The sequence below is a fragment of the Myxine glutinosa genome, chromosome 14 (assembly GCF_964187855.1).
Source record: "Myxine glutinosa chromosome 14, kmMyxGlut1.1, whole genome shotgun sequence".
In the NCBI taxonomy this organism is placed as follows: domain Eukaryota; kingdom Metazoa; phylum Chordata; class Myxini; order Myxiniformes; family Myxinidae; genus Myxine; species Myxine glutinosa.
Window position 1 is genome coordinate 62,434,308 of NC_136274.1, and position 19,733 is coordinate 62,454,040.

The following is a 19,733-nucleotide window of genomic DNA, read 5'->3' on the forward strand; positions in this document are numbered from 1 at the left end:
GTTTATAAAACACTCGAAGGACATCCACCATTTGATACATTTGATGTACCATGCCTGGGTTTAACCCCCACCCCCTCGCCCTTGTAATAAACAGACATTTCTACGTCGATGCTCACCTTTCTCACTGCTTTCTTCATCACTTCGGCCTGTTCCTGACGAGAGTTCTGCTGCCAGATCAGCTTCACCAAAAGGATTCCTTCGTGCCCGAGAAGGTTCTTCTGACTGGAATGGCACATCAGCAAGAATGAAAACTTGTAAAAACAGTAAATACCAACATGACTGCTTGAACAACCACTTGGAGACTATTAACAAGAAGATTTTGCCTCAAATTATCTGCTTTGAGTATCAACGCCATTTATCTTGGCAAAAGGACAGAGCACACAAAACATTATTTTAAACGATGTAAAGGAAGTACCATTGTATAATTATCTCCCATTAAATTTTTTTTTTTTTAAACACCAATGAGGCCTTCATGTCATTATTCCCAACGTACCTGCAAATTTGCTGTGGGATCATTCACCGAGAGAACTGGCTCATCACGCCTTTGTCTGTCAAAAAACAGAATGGCCAGGTTTCTAAAGTTTCATATCTGGGAACATGTTATTTCTCTTTGATTCAATATGTGAGAGAAATCAAGATGAAGACTGGAAAAGTCCAAGTTGTTGTGTGAACCTTAAGAAGAGAATACCAGCAAAGCAGCACATCTGGAAACACACCCAAAAGTAAATTTGGACGAGAAGCGAGAGGCTCAAAAGTCCCATGAAACATACATTTCCCTGCCACATGCAAAGGGAGTTTGTGGTACAAGGTAATTTGCTCATGAGAAGAGAGTTTCATTTAGTTACTTGCATCATCAAACACCAGCTCAAGAATACTTGACTATTTAAAATATATTTAAAATGTAAAGAACAAATCATATAAAGAACAAAAACGTCCTCAATGTCTACACAATTATACTATTTAACAAGAAAGAGCAATCAGAGATTTCACACTCTCGCTAAGACATGTTTTTAGTGGTTTTTAATGCTTTTGTGTTAAAACAAATATGGCGGTCGAATCACGTGACCGATGAAATCATTTTTTTCCTCGAGCAATTTATCCATAGATGATGCTCAAGAAATTTGATCTTGAGCGGATGAAGTTTTGTACTTGTCGAATTATGACGTCATAACAGGAACCTATGACATCGTTAACATATGTTATTCCCCATGGAGAGTTATTTACAATGAGACATGTCAATGCAGCGCTTTCAGAGATATAGAAGTGTAAGGTTTTTCGGTTTTTCCAATATGGCGCCCATACCACGTGACCTATGACATCATAATTATCATAAACAGGTTATACAGGAGGTGGCGCAGCTATGGTGAAAATTTCCTGTCAATCGGGCCAACAGTTGCAGAGAAAATCGTATTTATTCTGTGCACACAAAAAGACAAACAGACAGACGGACTCAAATGCAATACCCTCTCCTCTGGCGAGGGCAAAAAAACAAAAGCTCAAGGACAAATTGATGTAATTGTTAAAAGTTAATGGGGTCAGGAGAGGTATAATATCCCATTGCTTGGGGAGTCTAACGCTCGAGGAGGAGATACGCGCATGCACACACACGACCTTGCAGGAAGTGTCTCTCTCAAACAACAGACAAACTATTCTCCACTTATCCCAACTCTCTCTTCCTCATATGTGGCACTTTAAATTGCTATCATGTAACTTGGCTGGGTGCTGGTACCTCTCTCACCAGCCATGTCAATTCAGCAAAGGTCTTCTTTGACTCCATAGGACCGGCACCATCTGTAAACTTTCCGACACAGATTTCTCCCAATGGCAAATCCTCTCTTCTGGACTTGGTGATGACTAAATATCCCGCGAATGGCTCATGCTCTTCCTCTGATCCAATTGGTTCATCTGATCATGTGCTTGCGAAAGTCAACATTTATTTGGCTATTTTCTGAGAGCAGGGCAGGAGGGCAGTTTGATCATGAGTCAGGGCAGTTCATTCAAGCAGATTGGTAGGAACTGCAAGCAGCTATCTTTTCAGGACTGGTCTTCCATATGTACTTCACCTGATGTTTTAACTCAGCCTGGGAATTCTTCCAAACAAACTTGTTCTCTTTCATGTGCAGATTCATCCCATCTCTTCTTCAATTATCCTACTCTTCTTCCTGCCCATGGTACACTGAATCCTACAGTGAAGCAGTTGCTCTGAAACAACTTACCTTCTCTTCATAGAAGGCTAATCTGACCAAAGGCAATCTCAGTGCATTCCAAAAAGTCCCAAAAAAGTGTGTCCACTCTCAATTGAGCCAGAAAACAACATCTGTCCAACCTCAAAAATGAGCTTTCTAACTTGTCTACCTACTCTAAAACCTGGTGGCACCTTGTTAAGTCTGTCTCTGGAGTTAAGTCTGTCTCCCCTTCCACCCCTTCCCTCTTTTCAAATTGCACCACAGCCGACTGCTGAGAAGGATGAATGCCTCAATTCTGTGTTGGCTTCCAAATCTTGTATCCCCAGCCCCTCACTCTCATAGCCATCCTTCCCAGTGGTACCCAACTGCTCCTGGACTCTGTCTTTCACACCTGAGAAGGCGGAGCAGAAAAAATGATGTCCATTTTTTTCCCCTATAATCCAATATGGCTACCATACCATGTGACCACTGACATCAGAGTTAGCAATAAAATATTCTTAATATATTCAAATATTCTCAATTCTTGCATCCATCGGACAAGCAGTTCCATTGGAAAAAAACGGAGATCGGAGAAAAATGTTTTTAAAACGAAAATATATGAACGCGGACACGCGCGCGCGCGCACACACACACACACACACACACACACACACACACACACACACACACACACACACACACACACACACGGGCATTTACATAGCCTTGCATCCCCTTTGGGGTGAGACTAATGAAGAAAATCCATAACAGCGCTCGCAAGGTAAACACACCTGCAGCCATTGTTTGTATGCACACGCTCTGAGCCAATCAGGTGGAAGTGGTTCATGGCTTGGACTTGGCTATGTCGACCATGATAAAAACTAGAAGCAACCGCTCACTAATGGAGTGGCTAGGGGGTCATATTATTTATGATTACGAATACAAAAGCAGAGTAACTGCCCCAGTTGTGATCTTGTTCCGAGCATGCAACACATCCTTCTGATGCATCCTTTTATTCCGGCGGTGTATAGGTAACTGACTCCTGCCTCGATCTTCCAAAAATAACTTGGGTTACATATACGAAGAAAAACATAACTACTGTTTATGTGCATATATAATACATTGTGGTTATATAATGTGCATAATTACAATTGCAACTCCCCCTATTCAAGATATTTTCCATGAGCAGGTCATGGCCTATCACAGTCACCTGTCCAACTCACAATCCCGCAATATATTCAGAAAAGAAATGTGACAATAAACACCATAAAACCAATTATCTTCTTCCTGATATCTATCTATAATTCCAGTAATCTCTGTCTGTCTGTCTGTACGTCTGTACGTTTGTTTGTTTGTCTGTGACCGCTGTTTCTCGACAACCACGGGTCCGATATACTTTTAACTTGCCAGGTATATTGCTGGGGACCCGAGGATGTGCCTTTTCAAGGTTTCATATTAATCGGACAATTACTTACCGAGCTATGTCCAAAAAACGATTCAACCAATCAGAGAGCAGCGAACGATCGCGTGTGCCGGCGTTGCGAATGGACCAAACCATTCCATGTAAATAGAGGGGGGGGTTCTGTGGTCGTTGCGAATGGACGAAACCATTTCATGTAAATAGAGGGGGGGGATTGTCACTGTACTCGCAAGCCGTTCGCCGTTCGCTTTGGCGTTGCGAATGGACCAAACCATTTCATGTAAATAGAGGGGGGGGGATATAATTTTAGATAGATATATAGTACGGGCATATATATAGTACGGGCATGCCCTAGTCTATCTATAATTCCAGTAATCTCTGTCTGTCTGTCTGTCTGTACGTTTGTCTGTGACCGCTGTTTCTCGACAACCACGGGTCCGATATACTTTTAACTTGCCAGGTATATTGCTGGGGACCCGAGGATGTGCCTTTTCAAGGTTTCATATTAATCGGACAATTACTTACCGAGCTATGTCCAAAAAACGATTCAACCAATCAGAGAGCAGCGAACGATCGCGTGTGCCGAACGTGGCGGGCACACTCTGCCTCGGATGGCACATTTGAGAGCGTATTCATTTATTTCACGTTTGCAAACTATGTTGGCGTTAAACTATGTTTTACAACTAATAAAAACGAATTTGCGATTCATTCGCTTTCCTGCGCGTTTGTGCACGCGATGGCGATTTCTTTACCAAACTCCGGAAGCCGTTCGCTTTGGACCAAACCATTGCATGTAAATAGAGGGGGGGGATTGTCACCACTCGCAAGCCGTTCGCTTTGGACCAAACCATTTCATGTAAATAGAGGGGGGGGGGATATAATTTTAGATATAGATATAGTACGGGCATGCCCTAGTATATACAATGCACATCATTAATTAAAGTAAATAATGAGCATGGACAAATACCTTTTATAAAGACATGGGTTTAAGCCCTGCTTGAGAGAATGCCAAGGTCCTTCCCCGTACCCTCTATTCCCCCTTCAAACCTTCAAACCCCCTTCCCACCCATCAGTCGCCTGTCCAAATCACAATCCCATGAGATATGCGGAAAGGATAAGTGACCATGAGCAGGTTATGGTCACCTGTCCAACTCACAATCCCATGAGATATGCGGAAAGGATAAGTGACCATGAGCAGGTTATGGTCACCTGTCCAACTCACAATCCCATGAGATATGCGGGAAGGATAAGTGACCATGAGCAGGTAATGGTCACCTGTCCAACTCACAATCCTGCGAGATATGTGCAGTAGATGCAGTGATTCAATGTATATGTCCAATTTCCATTCTTTAATCACGCAAATGTCTTTCAATAACGTCTAAATGGACCGATAAAATTACACTGTCGCTGCTTCTTGATATGAGGTGTGCTTGGCGAAGCATTCATGGGTCTCTTTGCACTCATTATGCACGACAAGAGGTTCATCAGCTAATCTTCACAGTTTGGTCTATAAAGAAATATACAATGCTAATTGTGTTCGTACCATTTTACACCATGGCTGCTGATCTTGTTCAAGTGGGTGCGGAGGAATACTGCACATGTGCAGTGGAGTATAAATGCGTCTCTTTTACTCCGCCTCTGTTAAAAGCCGGAGGTAACTTGCGCATGCGGTTTAAATGTTTTTTTACGATAGCATTTTGCAAAAATCGAATACTTTTTTAATTGAAAATCTAAAATAGTAAATAATGTCCTTGGATAAGTTTCTAATGCCATGGGTTTAATCTCCGCTTAAGAGAACGCCAAATAGTTATTTGGGCGGTGCATACGTTAGCAGACCACTGTCTTCATCAATGAGGTCGATCTTCATGAGGTCCGTGACACTTATCAGCTCAAAATCTTTTTAACTGTCACTTTGGTATTTTTACAATGAAGGAGAAATGTATATAGGTGTGGATAGCGATTGTGAATATGACAGCTCCAAGTGTCTTTGGATTCGCATAGTAGTGAGCACCAAAATGGCAGCCATGGGAATTTTCAGTGGCAGCCATGGCAACCATGAAAAATGGCAGCATGAAATTGAGGGTGGGTGGAGTCAGGCCAGCTGCCCAACCAATCGGTGGGAAAGATTGTTACAGAAACACACACACGGACGAACAAGCGTATTCATATATAAGATATGGATTAGGTAGTCATAACCAGTCCTTTTGGTTGGTCTATCCTCTTTGGTGTGAATCCATGGTCCAAATCTTTTAAATGTTTTAAAGATGATAGGACAGTGGAAGGGTAGGGCCTCGTCATTCAAAACAACCTCCTGTAACAAGGGAAGGGAATATGACTCAACCAAAATGATGGGACTAACATCACATGTGATGGGACTAACAGGTTGTTTGGACAGGTAGATTATCCCAACCACAAAGAGGTCGATATATAATTATTCAGCTGGGTCTTCACAGACAATGCATTTGTGACGAGGTATGTCTACTGAGACTAGATCGACTTCCTGAATTAAAATCTTAAAAGTCAAATATTTAATGCCACTGCCTTCAAATGAATTTGAACCAAATGCCAATTCCTTTGGGATGTCAGTCTTCAGGAATAGGGCACCACATCATGTAAAAGCATTGGTATTTTCAATATCCTTGTTTTGCACATGATACATGCATGTGCAAGTTAATGCACGAGTCTTATAGTTACTGCAAGGAAATAAAAAAATTATATCAAGTGAAATCGAAGAATCTTCATCAATAATAACAGGATTGGACAATGCACTGGCAAACTAGAACAACATTGGGTAGAGAGCATACCTCCACTAGGCTGAACGGTTTGCGTTTTGTATCTAATGATAGGCCGGATCTGGATCCGAACCTCAGCCAAAATCAAATCTGCTTGTTCTGGTCACATAACCAACTAATCCATCGAGTTTTGTCATAAGACGTCCACTTCCTTTTGAGATAACCTGCTATATATCGTTTTTGGCCCTATCTCTCAATGGTGAATAATCACATTTTAATTAAATAATTATTGTATTCAAATCTTCACCAAAATCCAAATGATTCGTCCTTCTCACACACCCTCCCGACCAAGTTTTGTCCCGTCCACAACTTTTTAAGATAACCTGTCCTGTTCACAGACAAAACAAGCAGACAGACAGACAGGGGTGAAAACATTACCTCTGCCCACCTTAAGTGGTGGAGGTAAAAAGTGTAAAACTCAAAAGTTTCTAGTGTAGTAAAAACAAAAAAAACAAGCGTTACGCCTAGGTCCCCCGTCGGGGAAGTGATGTGAGTTGACAACGTGGAACACGCAGAAATCATGCTATGATATGATATTTCGCTCACAAGGTTCAGACATACATGGAGGCGGCCATCTTGGATTTTGACGTGGCGACCCAATTTTCAATAGCGTTCTTCCTTATGCCTAGATACACCCACACACCAGAAGGTACTTCGCTTATTTTTCAAGATATGTCGCTCACAAGGTTCAGACATATATATGGTAGCGGCCATCTTGGATTTTGACATGGCGACCCAATTTACAATAGCGGTCTTCCTTATGCCGAGATACACCCACACACCAGATTAGAAGTTGGTACTTCGCTTATTTTTCGAGATATTTCGCTCACAAGGTTCAGACATATATATGGTGGTGGCCATCTTGGATTTTGACGTGGCGACCCAATTTTCAATAGCGTTCGTCCTTATGCCGAGATACACCCACACACCAAATTAGAAGTTGGTACTTCGCTTATTTTTCAAGATATTCATCTCACAAGGTTCAGACATACATGGCGGCGGCCATCTTGGATTTTGACATGGCGACCCAATTTTCAATAGCGTTCTTCCTATGCCTAGATACACCCACACACCAGATTACAAGTTGGTACTTCGCTTATTTTCCAAGATATTTCGCTCACAAGGTTCAGACATATATATGGTGGCGACCCAATTTTAAATAGCCTTCTTCCTTATGCCGAGATACACCTACGCACCAAATTAGAAGTTGGTACTTCGCTTATTTTTCAAGATATTCATCTCACAAGGTTCAGACATACATGGCGGCGGCCATCTTGGCTTTTGACGTGGCGACCCGATTTTAAACAGCGTTCTTCCTTGTGCCTAGGTACACCCACACACCAGATTAGACGTTGGTACCTCACTTATTTTTCGAGATATTTCGCTCACAAGTTTCAGACATATATATGGTGGCGGCCATCTTGGATTTTGACGTGGCGACCCAATTTTAAATAGCGTTCGTCCTTCTGCCGAGATACACCCACACACCAGATTAGAAGTTGGTACTTCGCTTATTTTTCAAGATATGCAAGTTACAAGGTTCAGACATACATGGCATCAGACATACATGGCGGCGGCCATCTTTGATTTGGACGTGGGTTGCACCCACACACCAAATTCGAATGCGGTCCTTCGCTTACGCACGCACGCACGCCTGCATGCATGCACGCACGGACGGAGGGGAAAGCCATAGTCCCCCTTTCGCTCCTCTGTGCGACGGGTGACAATAATGGCACAGAAACTGTACAAATGAAAATTATTAGCACGACACCTGTAAAGCTTTTTTAACCGCAGGGAAAATATGATGCAAAGAATGTGCCAAAAATAAGCAGCTTTACCAGGTCTGTTCTCAGGGCATGTCAGAATATCACCACCGATGACTGATATCAATGCCATGTTTTTAAAACAAATAGGGGACTGGTAGGATGGCCTAGGGTTACACACACTCCAAGCTGTATAGCCTGGGTTTGAATCCCGACCCAGCTATAAACTGTCATCCCTCGGTGCTCCGCAGGCAGGATGAAGCATCAATGCGTGCATGCCGTCCATCAGATGGGGGTTAAGTGGGATGTCTCACCTTCTTGTATTAGTGGATGTTAAAGATCACCCGGTGTCCTTCATGAAGAGTGGGAGAGTTATTGTCAGTATCCTGAGCAAATTTCAAATTCCTGCATGGATCATGGGTAGCAAATCAAGTGGTCCAGTTTTCTTTGAGGTTCTTTGACACCAAGTTAAACTGCCTGATATTTAATAATGTGGTTGCTGTCTGTGCCTGCTTCAGCACTATAAACAAATTGATCAGGTGGTTTGCATGTTTCATGTGAACGACCTTCTTCAGGGTACGAAGGGCAACCACCATAACTTGTACGAGAAGGTTAATGGAGACAGATGCAGAGTTTTGTGAAAAAATACCAACAACATTATCTGAAGCTTTGTTCACAATGTTTCCATATATACTAATGTAGTGGTGTGACATCACCTCTGAAACGATAAAAAAAACAATATGCCTCCTCGTAGGCCCTGCCCATGACAACAGGTATATGCCCTCGTTAACTGTCCTAAAAAGAAACAAGTTTGATTTAAATCCGCTCAGCTGTTCTCATGTATCACATTATTACCAGACATGGCAGGTTTCACATCGATCGATGAAGCGGTTTCGGAGAAGGGTTTTTTTTTAAATATCGGCTTTCAAGCTAATATTGCTGCAAAACCATGTGGCATATGACATCGAAAATGTACACTCTGCACATGTATAGGTAGGGGATCACGTTTGTGAAGTTTTGTGTTGATCAGATAAGGTTCATTTTTATATCCAAGATGGCTGCCAAACCACGTGATCTACAACATCATAATTTTCAAAATATATGCAGCAATTGTGTTTGATGACATTTGTAAAGTTTCACTTTGATAGGGTAAGCGGTTTCTAAGATATACAATTATTTAATATTTTCCTTCAATCCAATATGGCTGCCACATCATGTGACTGAAGACATTTTCGTGATCAACCTTTAATTGCCATACCTAGTCAATGACACACATAAAGTTTTGAGTTGATCGCTTCAATGGTTTGGGAGAAGATGTTTTTTAAAAAATGTTTTAGGTTAAATTCACTATGGCTGCCAAACCATGTGACCGATGATGTCATAAATTTCATAATTTAATACGAATGGGTTATAGATCATGTGCGTGCAATTTCATATTTTTAAGATAAGGCATTTGATTAAAGCATGTATGACTGGTATACCACTTCACCAATGATGTCATCATTATCATTCTTTTGTTCCCCATTGGGAGTACTTGACAATGCGTCAAGTTTCAAATTTTTCCATTCAGCAATTTCCGATAAATATATTTTTCGTTATTTGCATTTAATCCAAGATCCATACCACGTGACCTATGACGTCACAATTATCATAAAACATTCTAGAGAGAGAGAGAGAGAGACAGACAGACATGGAGAGAGAGACACGGAGAGAGAGACACGGAGAGAGAGACACGGAGAGAGAGAGACGGAGAGATGGAGAGAGAGAGAGATATATACAATATCCATGGAGCTCGTAAACACGTAATCTCATGTTCGAGGGTTTACCAAGGTGCTTATAGACTGGGAATCAATTGTCCATTATTGGCCAAGATGCTATGCAAGGGCAGACTATTGCGATAGACAGTGACCTTTGACGGGCACAATTTTGCTGATGGCATAGCTTACTCCGAATGTTTCCGTGCTCCCCATTGTTATTCACTTCTGATGGCACAAGACTGCAATTCTTATTCTGCTGATCACATGGAACCTCATAGTTGAGAAGTAGTCCCAACAACAACCACAATAATTTAATTTCCAACTTTAAAGCCTGCATGACAGCAATGCTTCCAACAATGACATGGGGTTATGACAAATCTTACTATAATTCACCAAATGTCTGTCCGTCTGTTCGAAGGTACCGCAAAAACGGCTCAACCGATCGAAACGATATTTTGTGTGGGTAATCCTGGGATCTCCAGGAGTAAAATAGGCTATTTAGTTTTTCCAATTTCAGCTTTGGTCTCCAGTATTCTCAGGTTTGGACTCCCGCATAACATTCATGTTCGCATAACATTCATTGTGACAATGTTCTCATTGTGACGATGTAAGTGTTCACGGTAGTGTTTGACGTGACTGTGTGAATGTAATTTCGTAATATTTTTCGTTTCGTAATCCTTTAATGAACGTTTAATGCCCTTCGATGTCCGGGGCCGCACGCGCACTACACTGGACGGGCCAGCGTGTACCTTGCCCTTCGCCGTCAGGCTCGGGTAAACCGCTGAGCCGCATCCGTGATGGGGACTGGGGCTTGAGACAGTGTCCTTCATTAAAAGTATAATAAACGCCGTCTCCATCGATCTTGCCAAGGCCGTAACAGCCGTAACCTTTAATCTCTACATGAGAGAATTCCACATAGCTATTTGGGCGGTGAATACGCTAACAGATCGCTGTCTCCATCGATCTTGCCAAGGCCGTAACAGCTATCGGCTCAAAATCGTTTTAACTGTTGATGTAGTACAGTTACACGTATCGGGAATTTGATACACGTATCGGGAGTACATACGACATAGCGATTGTGAACACGATTATCGATCACGATTGACGATCGCGATCATCACGATCATATTCATAGTGTATCGATCACGATTGGAAACACGATGGAATAATATTTACCGATATGAACAGTGATGTGGCTTTTATTGAAATTCTAAAGATACTGTTTAGATTTTGATGATTTGCGTGTGATATGATTCAACGGATGTTTATATGAATCGTTTAAAATAAAAAAGCCTTCAATTTCTGATATTTTGCCTTTTCATTTGGGCCTCCCAATTGAAGCCCCGCCCATAGGGCGGGTCCCGTTGCTAGTGACAACAATTATGGGGTAATCTCTTGCCTGTGGGATGAAAACCTGTTTATAGTCTAAAAAGAAAAGAATTAATAAAGATAACCCAGATTAAGTACCCATGAAGTGTACACAAGGGTGTGGATGCATACAGGAGTAATACCATTTCAAAATAAGCTGATGATAAGTATCCAGGTATCTATGCAAAGGCAACTAATTATTTGCATCGTGGATTTAATCAATCGCGACAGGGAAACTGTTCACAAGTCTTCTTTGCTTTACAATCCTCCTCTTCCCACTTTTCAAGTTTGCCACCAGCTTGCCATAAATGTAGAATCCATTTGTGCCAGATATTTAGAGGACTTAACCCAGACATCAAACAGAGGAACAACGTGGCAGAACCTGGTGAAGCCTTAAAGCTTAGAGCTCTAAATCAAAGGCAGTCAGAAAACCGGTTTGAAGAGTCATTCCACAAAATTCTTCAACAAGGATCAAATAAGGCAACGTGGCAGGACCCCTCCCTTCCTTTGACATTATATCATTTTATTGTGCCTTGGGAAATGGGAACATGTGGTGTAACAATTCAGGTTCAAAATCAAACCGTCGCATGCCTATTTCACACTTGTCAGGAGAGCGCAGCTCAAAAACAATATCCTATCCAGTCGCTGTCCTATCCTTTAAAAGGAGATGGAGAATAAAATAACAAACACAGAAAAAACAAACAAACAATGTCTCGTTGGATTTTCAAAAAGAAATGGCTGAGACTTCAAATACAGTCTTGAGTTAATAATCACAAGAGGCCTGAGAATGTCATTGCTCGAGAAGTTGTAAAATGCTGCCCTACCTGTCTCGCTGCTTGAATGTGTACAGTCTTTGTATGTCCCCTTTGGCTCGTTACTACAGTGCCTTCACAAAGTGTTCACACCCCTTTACTTTACACATTTTGTTGTGTTAGAGCCCGAATTTACAAATGGATTAAACTAAAGGAAAACTGTCATTGATCGACACATACAACAACAACAACAACAACAACAGGCATTTTAAGGCCATTTTCCCTGCTAGAGCGAGAGTTAGCCTTGCGGCCCCCATGACAATCTTCTCCATTTTTCCCTATTTTCTGCATCTCCCCTTGTTTAACCCCCTTGCCCGCATTTCTTCTTCCACCACCTTTAGCCAAGTCTTTCTCGGTCTTCCCCGTCCTCTACTTCCTTCTCATTCATTTACATCACTCTTCTCAACCAGTCACTTTCATCCATCCTCAACACATGACCAAACCATCTCAACCTGTTTCTCTTCACAGCATCCATCACAGGCTCTATTCCCATCATCTTTCGCAATTCATCATTTGTCTTCCTCTCATCCTCTCATTTGTCTTCATTCATTATTTTTTAAAATCGCTTCCTCAACTTCCTGCTCAGTTATCTTCTCTGCCGGTCCTAAAACTGTGTTACTCTCTAATGTTGCCATCCCATTCATTCTCTGCATTCAACAGCATTTCCATATATCTCTTCCATTTTCCTTTAATTCCATCTGGGTCCACAACGATTTGTCCCACTTCATCCTTCAAGCAACTCACCCCCATCACATCACACCTCTCTTTCGCTATCCGCTTTGCAATCCTGAATACCGCTCTCTGACCATCTTCCGAATCCAAGCGTTCTCCGAACATTTTCCTACATGCCTCCTGCGCCTTTGCTACCTCTTTCTTTGCAACCTTCTTGGCTGCCTTATAACTTTCATGCTCTGCCTTTTCTTCCCCCGTATCCTTGGCCTTCTGCCACTCCTTGAACTTCTTCCTCTTCTCGTCAATCCTCTTTCCAACTTCATTATCCCACCACTATTATCCTCTTTCTGGAACTGAGTAGGTATTACAAATCAACAAACCAGCTCCATCAGCAATCTCCAAAATCCTTTCACCTTCTCCATTCCTCACACCATATCCGTAACCCCCATGAACTCCCTCAAAACCATCCATACTCCTTCCCACATGCCCATTTAGGTCTCCTACCACAAGAAGTTCCTAATCTTTCACATTTTCCATCAGCTTCTCGATTGCACACCAGAAATTGTCCTTCTCTTCGTCGCTCCGACCAGCCTGCGGAGCATATCCCGAGATGACGTTCACCAAGAGCTTTCCAATCATCATTTTCACCATCATCAACCTTTCACTCTCCAGTCACACTCACCACACTGTCTATAAACTCCTCAGAAAACAGGACACCAACACCATGCACGCCTTCCGGGCACCCTTGCCACACAAACTTGTATTTCTGTCCGTGCCTACCCTTCACTATTCTCACACCACTTCCCTTCCATCTAGTCTCCTGCACACAACATATGGCCACTCTTCTTCTGACCAATACTTCCACCACTTCTCCTGATCTCCCTGTCATTGTCCCGAAATTCCATGTCCCAAACCTCAGAAACCGATCTCCACGTGGGGGCATCAGACGTTTCGTTGTCATAAATGGGGTGATTTCCACCCTTGCTTCAATCGGGTTCCCCACCTTGATTTTTGACGAGAAGAGGTGAGGACCCTCACGGGGTACTTCGGGCTGTACCCTGCCCATATGTAACTGTTATTGTCATGGTTCCCTTTTTGAGGCAATGTTTTATGGCCGGATGCCCTTCCTGATGCCAACCATTTTAGTCGCTTCTTACGACACGCAGGGATACGGTGTATCTATTCTAAACCGGGGTACACACACTGATCTAAAAATAATACCCCATAATGACAAAGTGGAATTTCTTTCGAAATAAATTTTTACAAAATATTTAAAAATAAAAAGCTGAAATATCTTGAGGCAGCAAGTATTCAACCCCTTTGCTATGACACTTCACATTGAGCTCAGGTGCATTCAATTTCCTTTGACCATCTTCAAGATGTCTCTACAACTTTACGGGGTCCACCTGCAGCCAATTCAATTCATTGGACATCATTTAGAAAGAAACACACCTTTCTATATTAATAAGGTCCCACAGTTGACAGTGCATGTCAGAGCAGAAACTCCATCATGAAGTCCAAGGAACTGTCCGTAGAACTCCGAGATATAATTGTGAGGAGGCATAGATCTGAGGAAAGGTGTAAAATAATTTATAGAGTGTTGAAAGTTCCCAAGAGCACAGTGAGCTCCATCATTAGGAAATGGAAAGAATATGGAACTACCCAGACCCTTCCTAGAGCTGGCAGTCCAACCCAACTGAGCAACCAGACAAGAAGGACCTTGGTCAGGGAGGTGACCAAGAACCCAATGACCACTGACAGAATTACAGAGTTCCTTGTCTGGGATGGGAGAACCTGCCAGAATGTCAACAGTTTCTGCAGCACTTCACAAATCTAGGCTTTATGGGAGAGTGGCCAGACGGAAGCCATTCCAGAGAAAAAGACACATTACAGCATGCCTGGAGTTTGCAAAAATGCACGTGAAGGACTCTGAGAACATGAAGAAAAATATTCTGTGGTCTGAAGAGACAAAAAATGAACTATTTGGCCTGAATACAAAGTGCTACATCTGGCGGTAACCGAATAACGCTGATCACCCATCTAACACCATCCCTACTGTGAAGCATGGTAGTGGTAGCATCATGCTATGAGGATGCTTTTCAGTGGTCCTCATGACTGGGAGACTTGTAAGGATAGAGGGAACAATGAATGGAACCAAATACAGGCAAATCCTTGAGGAGAACCTGCTTCAGAGAGCAAAATAACTCAGACTATTGTCTATTGCTGTACCTAGGACATTACCAAAAAGAAAAAAAACAACAACAAAAAGAAAAAAAACACAACAACAACAAAAAGGAAAAAACACAACAACAAAAAGAAAAAAAACACAACAACAACGACAACAAAAAGAAAAAAACACAACAACAACAGCAACAAGAAAAAAACACAACAACAAAAAGAAAAACACAACAACAACAACAAAAGAAAAACACAACAACAACAACAAAAAGAAAAACAACAACAACAACTACTACTACTACTACTACTATGCCAATTATTCCCCTATTCTTGTGGGGACGGCCCGAGAACGTATTTGGCCCATTGTGCATTCCCAAACCAGCTTTCCAAGCCTGACGGACTGAAGGCATTTGGAGAGGAATTTGTAATTTGGTCATGGTGCCCGGAGATAACTCGTTTACTCTTTGTGAAAGATAGACGGATCTTTATAGTCCACCGACAACTGTTGCTAGCAGACAGGTTCTCTGGGTTAACTCCTTTCAATGGACGGGGCACACATCGATGCATCACTCTATTGCAAACCACCGGTGTGAAAGTTTATAGCTGGGTAAAGGGAACAATTTATGAACAGTGTATGAATTCTTACTCATCTATCTATAATTCCAGTAATCTCTGTGTGTCTGTGTGTCTGTGTGTCTGTGTGTCTGTGTGTCTGTGTGTTTGTCTGTGTGTTTGTCTGTGACCGCTGTTTCTCGACAACCACGGGTCCGATATACTTTAAACTTGCCAGGTATATTGCTGGGGACCCGAGGATGTGCCTTTTCAAGGTTTTAAATTAATCGGACAAGTACTTACCGAGCTATGTCCAAAAAACGCTTCAACCAATCAGAGAGCAGCGAGCTATCACGTGTGCCGAACGTGGCGATCAGACTCTACCTCGGACGGCACATTTGAGAGCGTATTCATTTATTTCACGTTGGAAAACTATGTTGCCGTTAAACTATGTTTTAAAACGAATTCAAACTGCGATTAAATTAAAACGATTCATCGTAACTGCGACGATTTGCGAACTTCCGGTCCGGCAGCCAATCACAGAACGCTTTGTTGCGTAGGCGTGGCCGATGTGAGAACGAGCGGAGCTGAGCGCGTTACGAGCTGACCGCCATTACGTTACGGTTCGTAATTCGATTTCTTCCGGAGAAAATAATAATTTCTCGATTTCATATGCGCATTATTTCTCCCAATTCAGTCAGAGCGAAGGGCGGAAGCGAAGAGCGTTGTTTTTTTTGTTTACGGGCGTACGGGCGGGGTAGAGCGTACGGGTAGCGTTTTTTTTTTTTTTGGCAAGGAACGGGCACCCACGTACGGGCAATGCCCTAGTAAAGTAAACTGGTGAAGAAGGGCGGAGGAGGAGAAGGGAGTCCCTGCCCCTGTAAAGTTGGCATTTCTTGGACTAGTCTCATTTTGAGAGAGTTTTGAACACCCATGGTAACCTATCAAATATTTACATGTACTGTTTCCAAATGTGTGATAAGATTGATCTCTACTAATAAAATAGTTTGTGTGTATGCGTTTGTAGGTGTATTTGTAGTGAAAATGTATCAAAGTTGAGCCCAGGTGTGATGCTCGCTGAAACCACTGAGAGGCGTCTATAAGACCTCGGACGTCCGCGACTTCGGGCCACTCCTGCGACATTATTCTATGACATGTAGACTCGGATGGTACGTACCCACTCATATTCTAGGCTTGCTTGCTTTGACTAATATTATCGATCCTTCCTATATGATGCCAAGATCCTGATATATATTGCATGATTGTATTTTACAGGATGATGCCAGAGATCTGATTGTTATTAAACCTACCTATGGGACAAAGTTGTGGACTTGATCGATTTTCACAACACTTAATAACAATCAGTCTACCGTCCACTCGAGGACAAGAGGCGGACATGGCGGGACACAAGATGATCCAGGTGCCGCAATTCTGCCGTCGACCCACAAGCAACAGATTCGGCCTCGGAGCTGACGCATTGGCTAAAGTCCCTGGACAATCAGTTCAAAGCCCAGGACGCCGATGTCACTGATGAAACAAAATTACAGGTACTGCAGACTAAAGTACACCATACTGTCTACAGGGGAATCGAGCAGTGTATGACGTTCAATGCTGCGGTGACGGAGCTAAAACGGATTTACATTAAGAAGCGAAGCGTGGTCTATTCCCGGCATCTGCTCGCAAAGCGGACTCAACAGCCCACAGAGTCGCTAGACCACTTCGCACAAGAGCTGCGACGTCTGCTCGCTGAGAGTGCCCAGGAGGTACGGACACACGAGCAAGTACAGGACGACCTTGTATGCGATTCTTTTGTCTCAGGAATCGGCTCTTCTACCGTTAGACAGAGGCTTCTTGAAGTTGAGGACTTGACGTTCACGGAAGCTTTACGGCTGGCTCACGTCTACACTACAGCTCGTGAACAATCTGACGCTTACGATCACATGCGTGTCACTGCGGGGATTTCTCGTCAAGCCCGATCAGAGAGGGCTACCGCCGATGACACGGAAGCCGACACGGCATCCCTGCCGGAACCCCTGGCTTCTCCCGAAGAGGACCCTGATTCCGGCTTGGCGGCAGCTGCAGCTGCGGGTCCAGAGCCCGGACGAAACACTACGTGCTATTTCTGCGGGAATCGACAACATCCCCGGTCGGCATGCCCGGCTCGGGAGGCGATATGTCATCTGTGTTCGACAAAAGGGCATTTTGCAAAAGGGTGCCGAAAAGCTGTGCGGGGCAAACGAACACGCGCAACAATGAATGTGCTTATCGCCGGGCCAAAGGGCCGAGCACAGAGCGGGGCGCCTCACCCGCCTTTGATGAGCGGTGTACCTCCTCGTGGGCCCCTGGCTGCGCGCTCGACCTTGGTGAGATTCATTGGACCGCCAAAACAAATGGCACAAATACGCCCGAACGCGGAGCGACTGTCCTTGGCTGGTATCCGAACGTCTCATGATGGCTATGAGACTCACCGCGCTACTCTAGCACCATCCGAAGGCTGCTCGTACAAACTACAAGCCCCTGTTTTGGCACGGCAAACTGCAGTTGGCTTCGAGACTTCTCGCGTGATACGAGCGCCATCCGCAGGCTGCTCGTACGAACTACAAGCACCTGTTTTGGCACGGAAGACTGCAGATGGCTTTCAAACTACGCGCATGACACGAGCGCCCTCCGGAGGCTGCTCAAACAAACGGAGAACTGCAGCTGGCGTCGGATCTACACGCGAGGCGCGATCGTCTCGCTCTGATGGCTCGGCTTCTGCCGGACCGCCTGGCCTGGCCCAGGCCATCATCCCACTTATGATCGAGGGAATTTTTGCACAGGCTCTAATCGATACAGGGTCCACGGATAGTTATATCGATCATCGACTGGTGCAAAAACACGGATGGCCGATCCTCGGGACATGCCGTCAGATCTTTATGGCCTCCCAAGGGCTTAGGCTCAACACAAAAGGGGAATGTCGATTGAAGCTGGTGATAAAGGGACGAATGTTTCCAGATGTACATCTCATGGTCTTACCTGCTCTATGTGCTGATATCTTGTTAGGACATGACTTTCTTAAGTGACACGGACGTTTGGAAATGGAATTTGGTGGCACTGATATGCTGGCTGTTTGTGCACTCGCAGGGATGGAAATTGAGCCTCTGTCGCTGTTCCCCAATATGACCACGGACTGCACACCGGTAGTGGTAAAATCGCGGCGCAATTCATTGTGGAAGAGACAGCCCAGCTCTTAAAGGAAGGTATCATAGAACCTAGCCGGTCGCCGTGGCGGGCACAGGTCTTAGTGGTGCAAGGTGAGGCGCATCGCAAACGAATGGTAATCGACTATTCGCAGACGATTAATCGATTTACACAGGTGGACGCCTACCCCCTCCCAGGAATGGACGCCCTGGTATGACAGGTTGCCCAGTACTCAGTCTATAGCACTCTCGATCTACGCAGTGCGTATCATCAGATCCCCATCTCCGAGGCAGACCGCATCTATACCGCGTTTGAATCAGGTCAAAGGTTATACCAGTTCACCTGACTACCTTTTGGGGTGACGAATGGGGTTTCCTGTTTTCAGAGGGCTGTGGACGACCTTATCGCTAAGGAGAACTTGACCGATGTCTTTGTATATCTGGACAATCTTACGGTTTGCGGGCATGACCAGGGGCATCATGATGCGAATCTGAAGCGCTTCCTCGAGGTCGCGCAGAGGTATCGCTTAACCATGAATGAGGCTAAATGTCGTTACTCCATGCGCACGATAGATCTTCTGGGGTACACCGTGACCCACGGCTCTGTTGCTCCTGATAAGGAGCGTCTGCGGCCCTTGCTCGATATGGCCCCACCCTGCGATCAAGCTTTGCTGAAGCGTGCTCTCGGGCTGTTCGCCCATTATTGTAAGTGGGTGCAAAATTTCTCCGCGAAACTCCACCCACTTGTGGCCTGCGACGCGTTCCCCATGACCCCAGCTGCCTTGGCTGCCTTAAGTCCGACATCGCTGGTGCCGCTGTGGCGACGATCGATGAGAGCAAATCTTTCGTCTTAGAAAGTGATGCCTCGGATCATGCAATAGCGGCGACTCTCTCCCAAGGGGGGCGCCCTGTGGCTTTCTTTTCGCGGACTCTCACTTCCGCTGAGCGGAGGCATTCGTCTGTCGAAAAGGAAGCGTACGCGATTGTCGAGTCGATTTGGCGATGGTGTTCGTACTTGCTCGGGCGATGCTTCCAAATCATCATGGACCAACAAAGCGTGGCGTTTATGTACGAC

General features: G+C 44.1%; 1 protein-coding gene across 10 annotated transcripts in view; it reads right to left on the reverse strand.

The window, feature by feature from the left end:
• The window catches only part of LOC137439841 (synaptotagmin-like protein 2), an 82,274-nt gene that overhangs the window by 47,601 nt on the left and 14,940 nt on the right, over positions 1–19,733 (reverse strand). For all 10 annotated transcript variants that reach the window (XM_068135992.2, XM_068135990.2, XM_068135995.2 and 7 more), the window contains exons 5-6: positions 494–548; positions 117–222 (exon numbers count right to left, since the gene is read on the reverse strand). In XM_068135992.2, coding sequence (XP_067992093.2) covers positions 117–222; positions 494–548 — 161 coding nt within the window. The remainder of the gene's footprint in view (positions 1–116; positions 223–493; positions 549–19,733) is intronic.